Below are 12,440 nucleotides of genomic sequence, written 5' to 3' on the forward strand. Positions count from 1 at the left end.
TCCCTCCATCCATTTAAATTGAGACAGTGAATCCTTTTACATTCTTGGCTTGTGCATAACACTGCATGGGCATTGTTGGTGCCCAGCCTGAATTTCCCCAGAGGCATTAAGAGTCGCCCTTGCAGTGCAGGCCCAGAGTCATATGTATGCCAGAACGGATGGAGCTGGTTAGTTCCCTTCCCCGAAGGACATTAATTAATCCGTTGAGTTTTTAAACACATATTCTGCAGGTTTCTGCTGCCAGCCCCAAAATCACCAGAGTATTGAACACAGTTTTACATGTTGGCATGGTGCGATGTGAAACCACAACCTTTGGGTTGCCAGTCCAGTATTCGAGCCACTAGGGTTGCCTACTTCATCCTTTCTCAGTATCTTTGTGGAACTGCTTACTCCTCTTCCTCCTAGCTTGGTGTCATCATACCACTACCTGTTGATTGACTTGCCTTCTGCCTGTCAGCTGTGGCTCAGTTGGTAACATTCTTGCCTGAGTCACAGGTTCCGGGTTCAAGTCCCACTCCAGCACAGAAATCAAGCCTGACACTCCAGTGTACTGCTGAGGCAGTGCTGCACTGTCGGAGGTGCCGTATTTCAGATGAGACATTAAACCGAGGTCCCAACTACCTGCTCGGGTGGATGTAAATGATCCCAGGACACTGCTTCAAAGACGAGCAGGGGAGTTATCCCCACTGTCCTGGTCAATAGTTATCCCTCAATCATCACAAAAAAAGGATTATCTGGCCATTATCACATTGCTGTTTGTGGGAGCTTGCTGTGTGCAAATTGGCTGCTGTGTTTCCTACATTATAACCCGGACTACACTTCAATAGTAGTTCATTGGCTGTAAAGTGCTTTGAGACAGCCAGTGGTCATGAAAATTGCTATATAAGTGCAAGTCTTCCTTTCTGTCCTCTTTTCTCCCTTGATTCGGTCCTGCCCTGAGGTATGGGTCTTGGCCCTATACTTAGGTTCCTCAATTTTAAACAAAATTATCACAAGGAATATACTTGAAGTAGATCTCAAACTGATCACTATCAGACTTTATTATTTCCCATTCCTTTCTGATCATTAACATAACTACACAAATACCAAGGTTGTAAACATCCAGCTTTAAAGTGAAAGGCCGAGCTCGGGACAAGTTTGACGGCAGTAACTCTCTTTACCTTATGGTTGAGTAGGACGGAACAGCCAGGCTCAAGCAGATCTTTATCCACGAATGACAAAATGCTGACGTAATGCTCGGAGCCAACAGACGTTGACACAATGGCGTGGTTGTCGTCTATGATTTCCTCCAAAGTGCCCACAGACATTGGTGTTCCTCTCAGGTCATCCACTTTAGACCTCTCTTCCTGTTAGTCAAAAAGAGAGTCAACATTTATTTTCTCTTTATCCATTCTCGTGTTGCAAAGCGTCACTGGCATAGCCGGTATTTATTGCCCACCCCTAGTTACCGAGTTGGTGGGGATGGGTTGTCGTCTTAAATGACTGTGAGTGGTATGGTACAACAGAATGGCTCACTAGGGCATTTCAAAGGGAGGCTAAGAGTGAACCACGTTGGTGTGGGACTGGAGTTGCATAGAAGCCAGACCAGGTAAGGACAGCAGGTTTCGTTCGCAGTTGGGTACAGCAATCCTACAGCTTTACATCCACTTTCACTGAAACCAGCTTTTTATTTCTACATTTAAAAATTGATTATTAAATTGAACAAGAGCTAGATGGGTCAACAGCAACAGTACCACTGCTATAGTGCTGTTTGGGTGCTCCGTGCCTGGACAGTAATGAGCTGGCCTTGTTTGATCACACCAGATCAGCTCATGTGAATTACATAGAATAGACAGACTGAAATAGGTCATTGGCTCAACTGGCCCAAGATCATGTTTATACTTGATATGAGCCACCTCCCACCCCTAGTTCATCTGACATCGTCAACATATCCTTCTAATCCTTTCTCCCTCAAGCATTTAACCAGCTTCCCCTTAAATGATGTGTTGGTGCTGTGCAGGTCACTTCTGGTGCACCAGGAGTGCCAGGCCTGGAATTTCATGTCCTGGTTGCCCAGCACTGGCTGCCTTTTCAGCATCAGGAGATATTTCCAGTGTGGGGCTGGAGGTCGGGTGGGGCACTGGCAGGGTTTGGAAACTTCTCTACAGTACCTTTTGCAAGCAGCACTGCTCAGGCACTCTAGGTACATCACACATCGGCGTCCCTACAACACTCAACTAAGTCTTAATGGTTGATTGGAAACTGTCAGACATTGATAAGGCAAAGTGCTGCTGAACTGCTGCAACAGTTAGGATGAAGGTTCCTGTGTTGGCCTTGAAAAGACTTGTGGTGGGTCGAGAAAGAAATCCATGATTTAAGGTGGTGGGGAGTCAGTGAAAATAGAGAAAGGATTTTATTAAACAAAGTGATTCATGCCAACGCAGGCAGCCGCTGACATCATCGGACTGTGCCAGGCTGCGCACATGTGCAAACGGGCTCCTGCTCTCTGCACGTCGTTCCACATTGCCAGGACTGGTTGGCGCATGCGCAGATGACTTCATCACGTAACGCGGGGAGAGCATGGGGGGGCAGGAGGGCGGGAAGTGGGGAGAGAGCAGCCGAAGACCTTGGTGGTGGCGGGTGCGGGGAGCAGCCGGAGAACGCTACGTCTTGCTGTGGCAACATAGAAAATAGGAGCAGGAGTTGGCCATTCTGCCCTTCGAGCCTGCTCCGCCATTCATTATGATCATGGCTGATCATCCAACTCAGTAGCCTGTTCTGGCATTCGCCCCATACCCTTTGATCCCTTTAGACCCAAGAGCTATATCTAATTCCTTTTTGAAAACATACAATGTTTTGGCCTCAACTGCTTTCTGTGGTAGCGAATTCCACAGGCCCACCACTCTCTGGGTGAAGACTGGGGCAAGACTAACCGGCACATGCAAAGGAAAACACTCTCCTCCTCTCTCTCACTTCCCCCACCGCCCACTCTGAAAACGCTCTCCTCCTCCCCACAGCCCGCTCTCTCTGGCCGCTTGCTCCCCACTGTCCCCCCTCCCTCTCCGGCTCCCCCCGCCCCCGTCTATCCGGCCGCTCGCTCCCCGCAAACCCCGCCCACAACCAGTCTGTCCTGCCGCTCTCTCCCCGCCCGCTCTCTCTCGTCCCCCCCACCGCCTCTCTCCGGCCGTTGTGTGCTGCAATGGGTTTACCTTGCCTTTCTGTGATTATTTGAGCAGTTCCATCTTTAGTTCTAGCAGCTGCCTGAAAGTCACAGACTGTGACGTTATAGTGGAACAGGCTGCATTGGCGCATGTGCCAGTACAGCGCCACCTAGTGGTTGCATTGTCAGCAAACGCAGCCTTTATTAAAACTTCTGGACAACATGAGACCTCAATCCTGTGGAACTACTTGGTGTAGTTCATCAGCTCCCTGTATTATCAAGCAGGGAGAACTGAGGTTTAGCACTGCAGAGCTCAGACAGCCAGTATGAATGGTGCTAGGAGCCTGTAAAATGCACATCCGGCCCCCAAAAGTCACTGACATAGTTCAAAATGAACAGTAAAATATTTAGTGGAAAGCATGAACTTTCCCTGAATTGACAGAGAGGTCGTAAGGATACTGGTGCAGTAGGGAGAGCTGTTCTGGGACGAGGATGATGGCACAGTGCTGTCAAAGGATAAGGGCAGCTTCAGTGTGGAACTGGCCTGACCCAGGAGTGCAGTAGAACAGCGATGTGACATATCATCTGTTTTACAAGATCACATTCCAACACTGCTCTACAGATGAAAAGATGGAAATTCTGATTGGCAAAGTTCAAACATTCGCACCACATTCTTATTTTTAAATAACCAGGTTAATTCTTGCCGACAAAAAAACAGCACGCACGGGAGGTGTAGGAATAATTAAATGTTCCGACAGCCAATTGGATTTTGCGCCCTCAATTCCTGAATCAGTTTAGGTCAGAACACCTTAACTGGGCTCTGGCTATATAGGATTCAGTGGTGGTGTAGTGGAGAGAGGGGAGTGGCGGGGCTCATTACCCTGAAATTTATAATGCCCCTGCCCTCTGCTCACTGCAAAAGCTAGTTTCATTTTTGTTCACTACATCTTTGCAGTACAAACCTCTTGTTTTTCTTCAAGCGGTTTCATTTGTTCCTGATTTCTGATGAATTCTTCTTCCATTAACAGATAATCTTTTATCCTCTCCAGTTTCAGCAACTTCAATCTGCACTGTGTGTGAGGAGTCACTGTTACAATTGAATGAAAGAGATGAATTACTCTCGGGGCAAGATTTACATTTCATAGTTGTGCGTTTTACTGAGGCCTTTCCCCATTGGGGAATTAATCACTCTACATAATGTAATCTGGAACCATGTCTCTTCAATATCAAGAGTTGAGAATCGCTGGTGGTGACTGAAGTTAAGAGCTCCAGTGGAAAAACTCCAAACAGCAAACACAATGTCGAAAGTAACTGGGTTAAACCACATCAGAAAATGAACTCAAAAGGAACTGAATTAAACCATGCCTCGGAGTGAATTCAAAACCACAGAACAACCTTGCGATTCAGAAGACTGATATCAAGGCTGTGTGTGAAAGTAATGATATAAAGTTGCCGTTTGAATTTAGTTGACTCAGTCTGTCATTACGTGATGGCAACAAAATTCAGATATATTTTTAAATGAACAGATCGTGCAGTGCATTTTATACTTCAACACTACGCATGGAAAAGAAAGACATGGAATATGAACCGAGTTTTTAAAGTCATGAAGGACAGGAGGAATAAATGGGTGAAATTAAAAGAAATCCTGCATCCATAAAGGCACCACATATTATGCAGAACTTCATCCAATCAGTTGTGTTGTATTTACTTTACTCTCCTGGGAAGGAAAAAAAAGGGACAAAATATCAATTTTGATGTTTGAGAGAAAGATTCTGACGTGATGATTCATTACCCTGCGAGTCTTTTGTGATTCCAAGACTGTTGGGTTCACAGGAACGCCATTTGTGAAATGTAACCAGTTCGAGGTCAAATATCACTGGATGACATCCCTGTGCAGTTAGTCAAGTTGCCTCTTGGCTCATGGATTAATGGGACGCTTCCTTTGTGGTTGATTCACCTAAAACAGTGGAGGGAGCAAACGCCTTGCCTGATGCCACACTCTGAAAACATTGCTATGCATCAAGTAAGCCTGACGGTGAACAGGCTGGTGTACAGAACCTTACCTAAGGGCAGCTTGCTGGCAGCATCTGGTCCTTTTGTTTTCTTCTTTTTCTTTCCCACTCTGGTTGGGACGGGTGGCTCATATTTCTTCTTCTTATCCTATCAAAACCCCCAAAAAAGTTATTTTTAATCTCCTGAATCTGTATACGTTTATCCACACATGTATTTCTGATTTCACATCACTGCCCCGTATTTAGATTTTGACCAACTGATATCAGATACCAAGTGGCCATTGCACAAATAGGTAAGGACTGTAACAGAAACTGCTGTACCTCAGTCACTACACAGGGAACGTCTGTGTAATCATAATCAAACTAAGGAAAAAAGGATCACAAACTGCCAGGAATAATGGAAAAAGTGCTTCCCACATTATAAAACAACTGGGGAAACAACAGAAGAGTAAAGAAATATCACAAAGTACATATGGAGATTGAGTAGAATGGGTCTATAGTCTCTGGAGCTTAGAGAAATGAGAGTTGATCTCATTGAAATATGTAAGATTCTGAGAGGGCTCTACAGGGTAGGAGAGACACTGCTTACCCTGGCTGCAGAGTATAAAACTCGGGGTTGCAGTCTCAGAATAAGGGTTCAATAATTTAGGACTGAGATGAGGAGAAATTTCTTCAGAATTCTCTTTCCCAGAGAGCTGTGGATGCTCAGACATTGAGTATATTCAAGGCTGAGATCGAAAGATTTTTGGACACTGAGAGAAATAAAGGAAATGGAGATTGGACAGGAAAGTGCAGCTGATGTAGAAATTCAGCTATGATCTTGAGGGGGTCACATGGCCTACTCCTGCTCCTATTTTTTATGTTCTTATACAAAAGAGATAAATTTCTGTATTGTACTTTCAATGCTGTTCAATTAAGATCTTGGTGTTAGCCAGCTGTCTCTGAGAATGGTGACTAATAAACGTGACTGGCTGCACAATGAGACCGTGACAGCATATTTAATGGAAACCTCCTGGTCTGACTGGGTTTTGTTTACTTGTTCCAGTGCTTTAACTCAGAATTGAATTATGTCCAAAAACAGCAATAGCTGGAAAAGAGGACATGCAATGTTAACTGCTGTAATATTGACAGCCAGTATAGTAGCTGATTCTAATCGCTCCAGTTGCTGAGCCATTAAGGAAAATAAATGTGAGGGAGGCAGTGAGGATCCAGACCTCACAAACTGTGACATCTCAAACCTGTTTGCTTACAGAAAAAAAAGGAAACGGCATAAACCGCAGCTGTGCTTGTTCAGTTGTAGTTCTGTCAGGAGATTCAAGCTCCATGGATGATCTCATTTGCTCTGTACACATTCAGCACAACATTAGGAGGACCAACTAAAAGACAAATTCGCTTTGTTCAGAAGCATTACAGCGCATCAGACATTGTATGTTATCAGTGCTCCCACGTATCGAGGATGACACTTTTTTGTGAATGGCTGGGTGGAAGTGAGATGTCAGTGTTGGCTGTGGGCTCGCAGATGGCTCATGAGCCCCTTTCTTACCCTTGCAGGTTCTCCCAGAGAGGATGTCGGCTATCGGCCGGTAGAGGTGGTGGTGGATTGTTGTCTTGAGCAGCTGCCCTTTCTTTCTGTCTCTCTTGATGTTCTCTCTCGTTGGCTGCTCTTGTCGATTGGAAGGTCTCAATGCCAGTTTTGATGGTGGATCGCCATTTTGGTCACGATTGGGCATTTGTTTCCTGTGTGTTGATGTTAATAGAGCAGACCTTCATGGAGACTTTTGAGATTATCTTTGAAGCATTTCCTTTGGCCCCCATGTGAACGGACTCCCTGGTGTAGCTCTGAATACAGCACCTGTTTCAGCAGTCGAGTTGGGTGCTCTGACGACATGTCCCGTCCATCTGAGCTGATGTGAGATTATCATGGTCTCTATACTTGGCATGTCTGTGCCTTGGAGGATGCTCATGTTTGTTCTTTTGTCATCCAACTTGATTCGCAAGATCCTTCTAAGACAGCGTTGATGATGTTGTTCCAGGGCCTTGATATGCGTCTATATGTCGTTCAAGCTTCAGCACTGGAGAGAAGCATGGAGAGAACCACTGCCCGATAGTGTTAGGTCTGATATCACGATTCTCGAAAACTCGATTATGATATTTACCATAGGCTGAGCTAGCACATTGGATTCAGTGATGTACCTCTACATCAATGTCAGCTTTTTGGGATAGATAACGTCTAAGATAATGGGAAGTGAGGGACATTTTCCAACACTTTGTCCATGAATCTCAACTAAATGCATTGGATTTGATACATTTGGTGTGGGTTGGTAGAGGTCTTTGGACTTCCTGGTGTTCAGCGCAAGTCCTATGCCCTTCTAGGCTTTGTGAATATGTTAACTATCTGTTTTAGTTCTTCCTCAGAGTGAGCACTACCTACAGCACACTGTAGTTCTATTGCAAAAGCTGTTGTTGGCTTGGTTTTGGCCTTCAGTTGGTTGAGGTTGTAGAGTTTACACAGCGCAATAACAAAAGACAAACAAGTTTCATCCAAAATATCATCGCGCATTAGAATGTTATAAAAGTTTCCACTGTAGGAGAGTCAGTAACCAGGTAACATAGATTTAAAGTAATGGACAAGAGGAACAATTTTTTGTGCAGTGAGTTGTTGTGATCTGGAATGTGTTGCCTGAAAGGGCGGTGAAAGCAGATTCAATAGTAACTTTCAAAAGAAAACTGAATACTTGAAAAGGAAAATTTTGCAGGGCTGTGGGGAAAGAGGAGGAGTGGGACTAATTCGACAGCTCTTTCAAAGAGCCAGCACTGGCACAATGGACCAAAAGGCCTCCTTTACTGCTAATCTTTTTATTGCTAATGAACTGGTTTACACCTCACACTTTCAGTTTTCTTTCTTCTAACCACTAGCTAGCATGATTTTATTAAATGTGCGTTAAAAACATTAACAGCCAAGGACTGTATCATTCTGGATTTTATAACAGTTTAAGATCACTGGGTAAAAATCCTCGCCGCCCTAACAGCACTGTGGGTGTACCGACACTGCATTGACTGCAGCGATTGAAGGAAGCAGGCCACCACCACCTTCTCAAGAGTAATTAGGTCGGGCAAAAAACGCTGGCTTTACCAGCGACACTCACATCCCGTGAACAAATAATAAACAAAAAATGCCCACTCTGAATGGCAATAAGAAGCTCAAACACTCACCTTATCATCTTTCTTACTGCCTCCAGCCCCATGACCACCACTTTGGCTTTGACCCTAAAAAGGAATAAAACACAGATCATAAAACAAGTCAGGTTATTGGAGTCGAGATACATGATCTAAATGAGTGATGGAACAGGTTTGAGGGTCTGAATGGATTATTCCTATTCCTAATCAATTCTTGAAACAAGTTACAGCAGATATACAATATATATTAAAAATTTTGCACATAACACGTCACTCTTGCTACATAATACTTTGTTTGTAATACCCAATTTATATTAAACAGTGCACTCCCTTACTGAGCAATGCAACAGGAGGTGCATTAGCCTTTTTCATGCATCTAATTTACTGTAAACTGGTAACAATTTTTAAAGTTATGACATTTGTCTTAAGTTGCAATAACATACGAACATATGTACATACGAGTTAAGAGCAAGAGCAGGCCACTTGTCAATGATGGGAGAACGTGTGTTCAGGATATAGACAAAGCCATGCGACAGGTACAGTCAACAACCAGATTATCCATTTATCAGCTTCAAAGATATTGTCAAATGGGATTTGCTTGTTCCTAGAAGAATTTCCCAGAGCTTTTTCTGATTTTTTTTAGTTGCCTCGGTCAGGAGTTTACAGAACGCATGGTTGAGAGAGGACAATACAGGAGGTTGTACCATCTAGCGGATAGGAGTGTTGATGGACCTAGCAAACAATTTTCATCCTTTTGTGTGCGCATATGACCCAGAATTCCTTATATTGGTTGTCTTCGTCATAACAAATCAGATCCATGGATCAGTTTTCCTTTTCTCACTGGTTATGAGCTGTACTTCTCCTTTCTAATTGGCGATATTCCACTTTTTATTCCTCAATCATATAACGTAGAACCTTCCTCCCAGGATTCAGTGTTCTCCCAATCACATTCCACCAAACAAAATGTGCCCCCATCACATCGAAAGAACAGCCACGATATCCCCCAGCTAGAGTCACAGAGAGGAAAAATAGTTGTGGTTGGTCTGCATCTGGAAGAATTATTCATCTGATCACAGCACTGACTTGGAGCAAAGTGCAACTACTGATCGCGTTAGTGGGATGAATTCTGATTAGTCGGCAAGGTTCACCCTGCCGCCATCTCTGCTCTTTAAGACGCTCCTACCTCTTTGACGAAGCTTTCGGTTACCTGTTCTAGCATCTCACCTTGGGATATGTTACATTAAAGGTGCTATATAAATGTAAGCAGTTGTTGCTATAGTTTGTCATACTGCTAGGATAATAACTGTGCCTAGGTTAAATATTCAGAATTATAAAACATTTAAAAATGGTGTTACCATAAACTTGTTTATTGCATAGCTCCAGTTTTACCCCAAACAAGGTTCCCTTGTGTTCAGAAATGTAAATGCATGTGAAATCCAACACCGTCATGCTGTTCAATTAAAGGCCTTTTCTACCAAAATGTAGGCTGTTTCTTTTAGATGGTGTTTTGAACGGCAAACATTAAGAGTGAGGTGCTGGTGGTTGGTGATTTTACACTTGTGCCAGTGACAGCAATGAGACGATGAAGGATATTGAATATTATTTGCACCAGTATGCTGAGTTAACACTACTCACTTTCTTGTATTAATAATGCCTCTTGTTCTACCTTGTTACCACATCCAATGACAGTAATTCGAACAAAGTGCCACAGAGTTTGAAAAGGATATCAGATCTTGAGATTTCACAATTTAAAACTCCACTAATTTACTCCAGAAGAGATAGGAATAAGAAGGCAGAGACAAACCATAATTTAACACTCTCAATCTTTGCAGAGCAGAACTTCTGCTCAGATCGGCATCCTTCCATCTATGAAAGATAATGGACACGCAGCAAACAATTCATTTAGGTGGGGTGTCTTCTCTTGGTGCAGCTTTGCTAATGGCTGTGAAGGCCAATTCTTTAGAGGCAGGTTCTGCCACAAGTGCTGCATGTGAAGCTGCCAAGTGACGCTGTGAGTTGCTGTTTTTGATGTTGGCGCCTGTTGCCAAGCTGTTGTGGCAACTGGTCATTGTGGTAGTGCACACCAGTCCACATGATGTGTCGCCATTTAGTGACTCCCAGGTGTGATAGTCGACATTTAGGGCCTTCACGCCACGCTTGCAAGCATCCTTGAAGCGGAGCTTTGGACACCCCACTGGTCATCTGGCCCTGGCTACTTCACCACATAGAAGTTCCTTACGCAGGCAACCATCTTCCATCCTGCAGACGTGTCCAATCGATCAAAGCCGCCTCTGTTTGATTAGTGCCAACACAACTGGGAGCTCTGCCTTTGAGAGGGCTGCCGCATTTGTGATTTTGTCCTGCCAGAATAGACCCATAATGCATCGCAGACAGCGAAGATGGAAATTATTGAGCTTCTCTTCCTGGTAGCTGTAAGTCATCCATGTTTAACAGCCATACAGCAAGGACAGGACTTATAAACCATCACCTTGGTCCGAAGGGTCAGCTGGGTGTCATCCCATGCACATCTCGCAGTCGGCCAAAGGTAGTAGCTGCTTCCCCCATGCAAGTATCAAGCTCTGCATCGAGGGACAGACTGTCTGTCACCCTGAACCCAAGGGAGCATATTTTGCAAACCAGAGCCAACAAGCAATGTTTACATCTTTCCCATTCACACAAAGGTCTGTAAAACGTATCATATATAAAGACAGAGGTACACGGCACATCATTTAGCATCTGAAGAGGTTTCACATCTCGACGAGAAACTATTTATCAGAATCTCATCAACACCCAAAACATGAGCCTGTCTTTCCCCTTTCCAGATGTTGACAGACCTGCTGTGCAGGAGGCCTCCCGGAGTCGCAGCCACAACACAGCGAGACCCCCTCCTCATCACCAACAAACCCCCTCCCCTCCCCTTCCCTTCCCTTCCCTCCACCTCTCCCTCTTCCTCTCCCTCCACCTCTCCCTCTTCCCTCCCTCCACCTCTCCCTCTTCCCTCACTCCCGGCTCCAGCGATGGGGGAGGGGTGATGAGTTGACAGAATCCCGCTCCGGCCTCCCTGCCGCCCCGATCCCCGCACACACCAGGCCCAGGTATCCCCGGCAGGCTCCCTCTGTCCCTCAAACTCTCTCCCTCCGTCCCGCCAGCTCTCTCCCTCTTTCGCCGTCCCTCATGATCTCCCTCACTCACCATCACCGCCTCAACCTCCCGCTGCCGTCGCTATGTGAAGACGTCACCAAGTGTCGCTCTGACGGGAGCCGAGCAGCGGAAACGCGTTTCCAAAATCAAAATCTCCCGGAATAATCCCCCTGCAAACTGCAGCTTCACCCCCGGAATAATCCCCCTGCAAACTGCAGCTTCACCCCCGGAATAATCCCCCTGCAAACTGTAACTTCACCCCCGGAATAATCCCCCTGTAAACTGTAACTTCACCCCCGGAATAATCCCCCAGCAAACTGAAACAACACCCGGAATAGTCCCCCTGCAAACTGCAGCTTCACCCCCGGAATAATCCCCCAGCAAACTGAAACAACACCCGGAATAATCCCCCTGCAAACTGCAACTTCACCCCCGGAATAATCCCCCTGCAAACTGCAACTTCACCCCCGGAATAATCCCCCTGCAAACTGCAGCTTCACCCCCGGAATAATCCCCCAGCAAACTGAAACAACACCCGGAATAGTCCCCCTGCAAACTGTAACTTCACCCCCGGAATAATCCCCCTGCAAACTGCAGCTTCACCCCCGGAATAATCCCCCAGCAAACTGAAACAACACCCGGAATAGTCCCCCTGCAAACTGTAACTTCACCCCCGGAATAATCCCCCTGCAAACTGCAGCTTCACCCCCGGAATAATCCCCCAGCAAACTGAAACAACACCCGGAATAGTCCCCCTGCAAACTGCAACTTCACCCCCGGAATAATCCCCCAGCAAACTGAAACAACACCCGGAATAATCCCCCTGCAAACTGCAACTTCACCCCCGGAATAATCCCCCTGCAAACTGCAACTTCACCCCCGGAATAATCCCCCTGCAAACTGCAGCTTCACCCCCGGAATAATCCCCCTGCAAACCGCAACTTCACCCCCGGAATAATCCCCCTGCAAAC

General features: G+C 45.5%; 1 protein-coding gene across 1 annotated transcript in view; it reads right to left on the reverse strand.

Moving 5' to 3' along the window:
- Window positions 1–11,574, reverse strand: part of LOC137373586 (26S proteasome regulatory subunit 4) — a 32,511-nt gene extending 20,937 nt beyond the window's left edge. The window contains exons 1-5 of the mRNA XM_068038570.1: window positions 11,521–11,574; window positions 8,365–8,418; window positions 5,203–5,299; window positions 4,102–4,226; window positions 1,161–1,346 (exon numbers count right to left, since the gene is read on the reverse strand). Coding sequence (XP_067894671.1) covers window positions 1,161–1,346; window positions 4,102–4,226; window positions 5,203–5,299; window positions 8,365–8,418; window positions 11,521–11,523 — 465 coding nt within the window. The 5' untranslated portion in view covers window positions 11,524–11,574. The remainder of the gene's footprint in view (window positions 1–1,160; window positions 1,347–4,101; window positions 4,227–5,202; window positions 5,300–8,364; window positions 8,419–11,520) is intronic.
- Between the last annotated feature and the right edge of the window lie 866 nt (window positions 11,575–12,440).

Source organism: Heterodontus francisci, chromosome 9 (genome assembly GCF_036365525.1).
Source record: "Heterodontus francisci isolate sHetFra1 chromosome 9, sHetFra1.hap1, whole genome shotgun sequence".
Classification (NCBI taxonomy): domain Eukaryota; kingdom Metazoa; phylum Chordata; class Chondrichthyes; order Heterodontiformes; family Heterodontidae; genus Heterodontus; species Heterodontus francisci.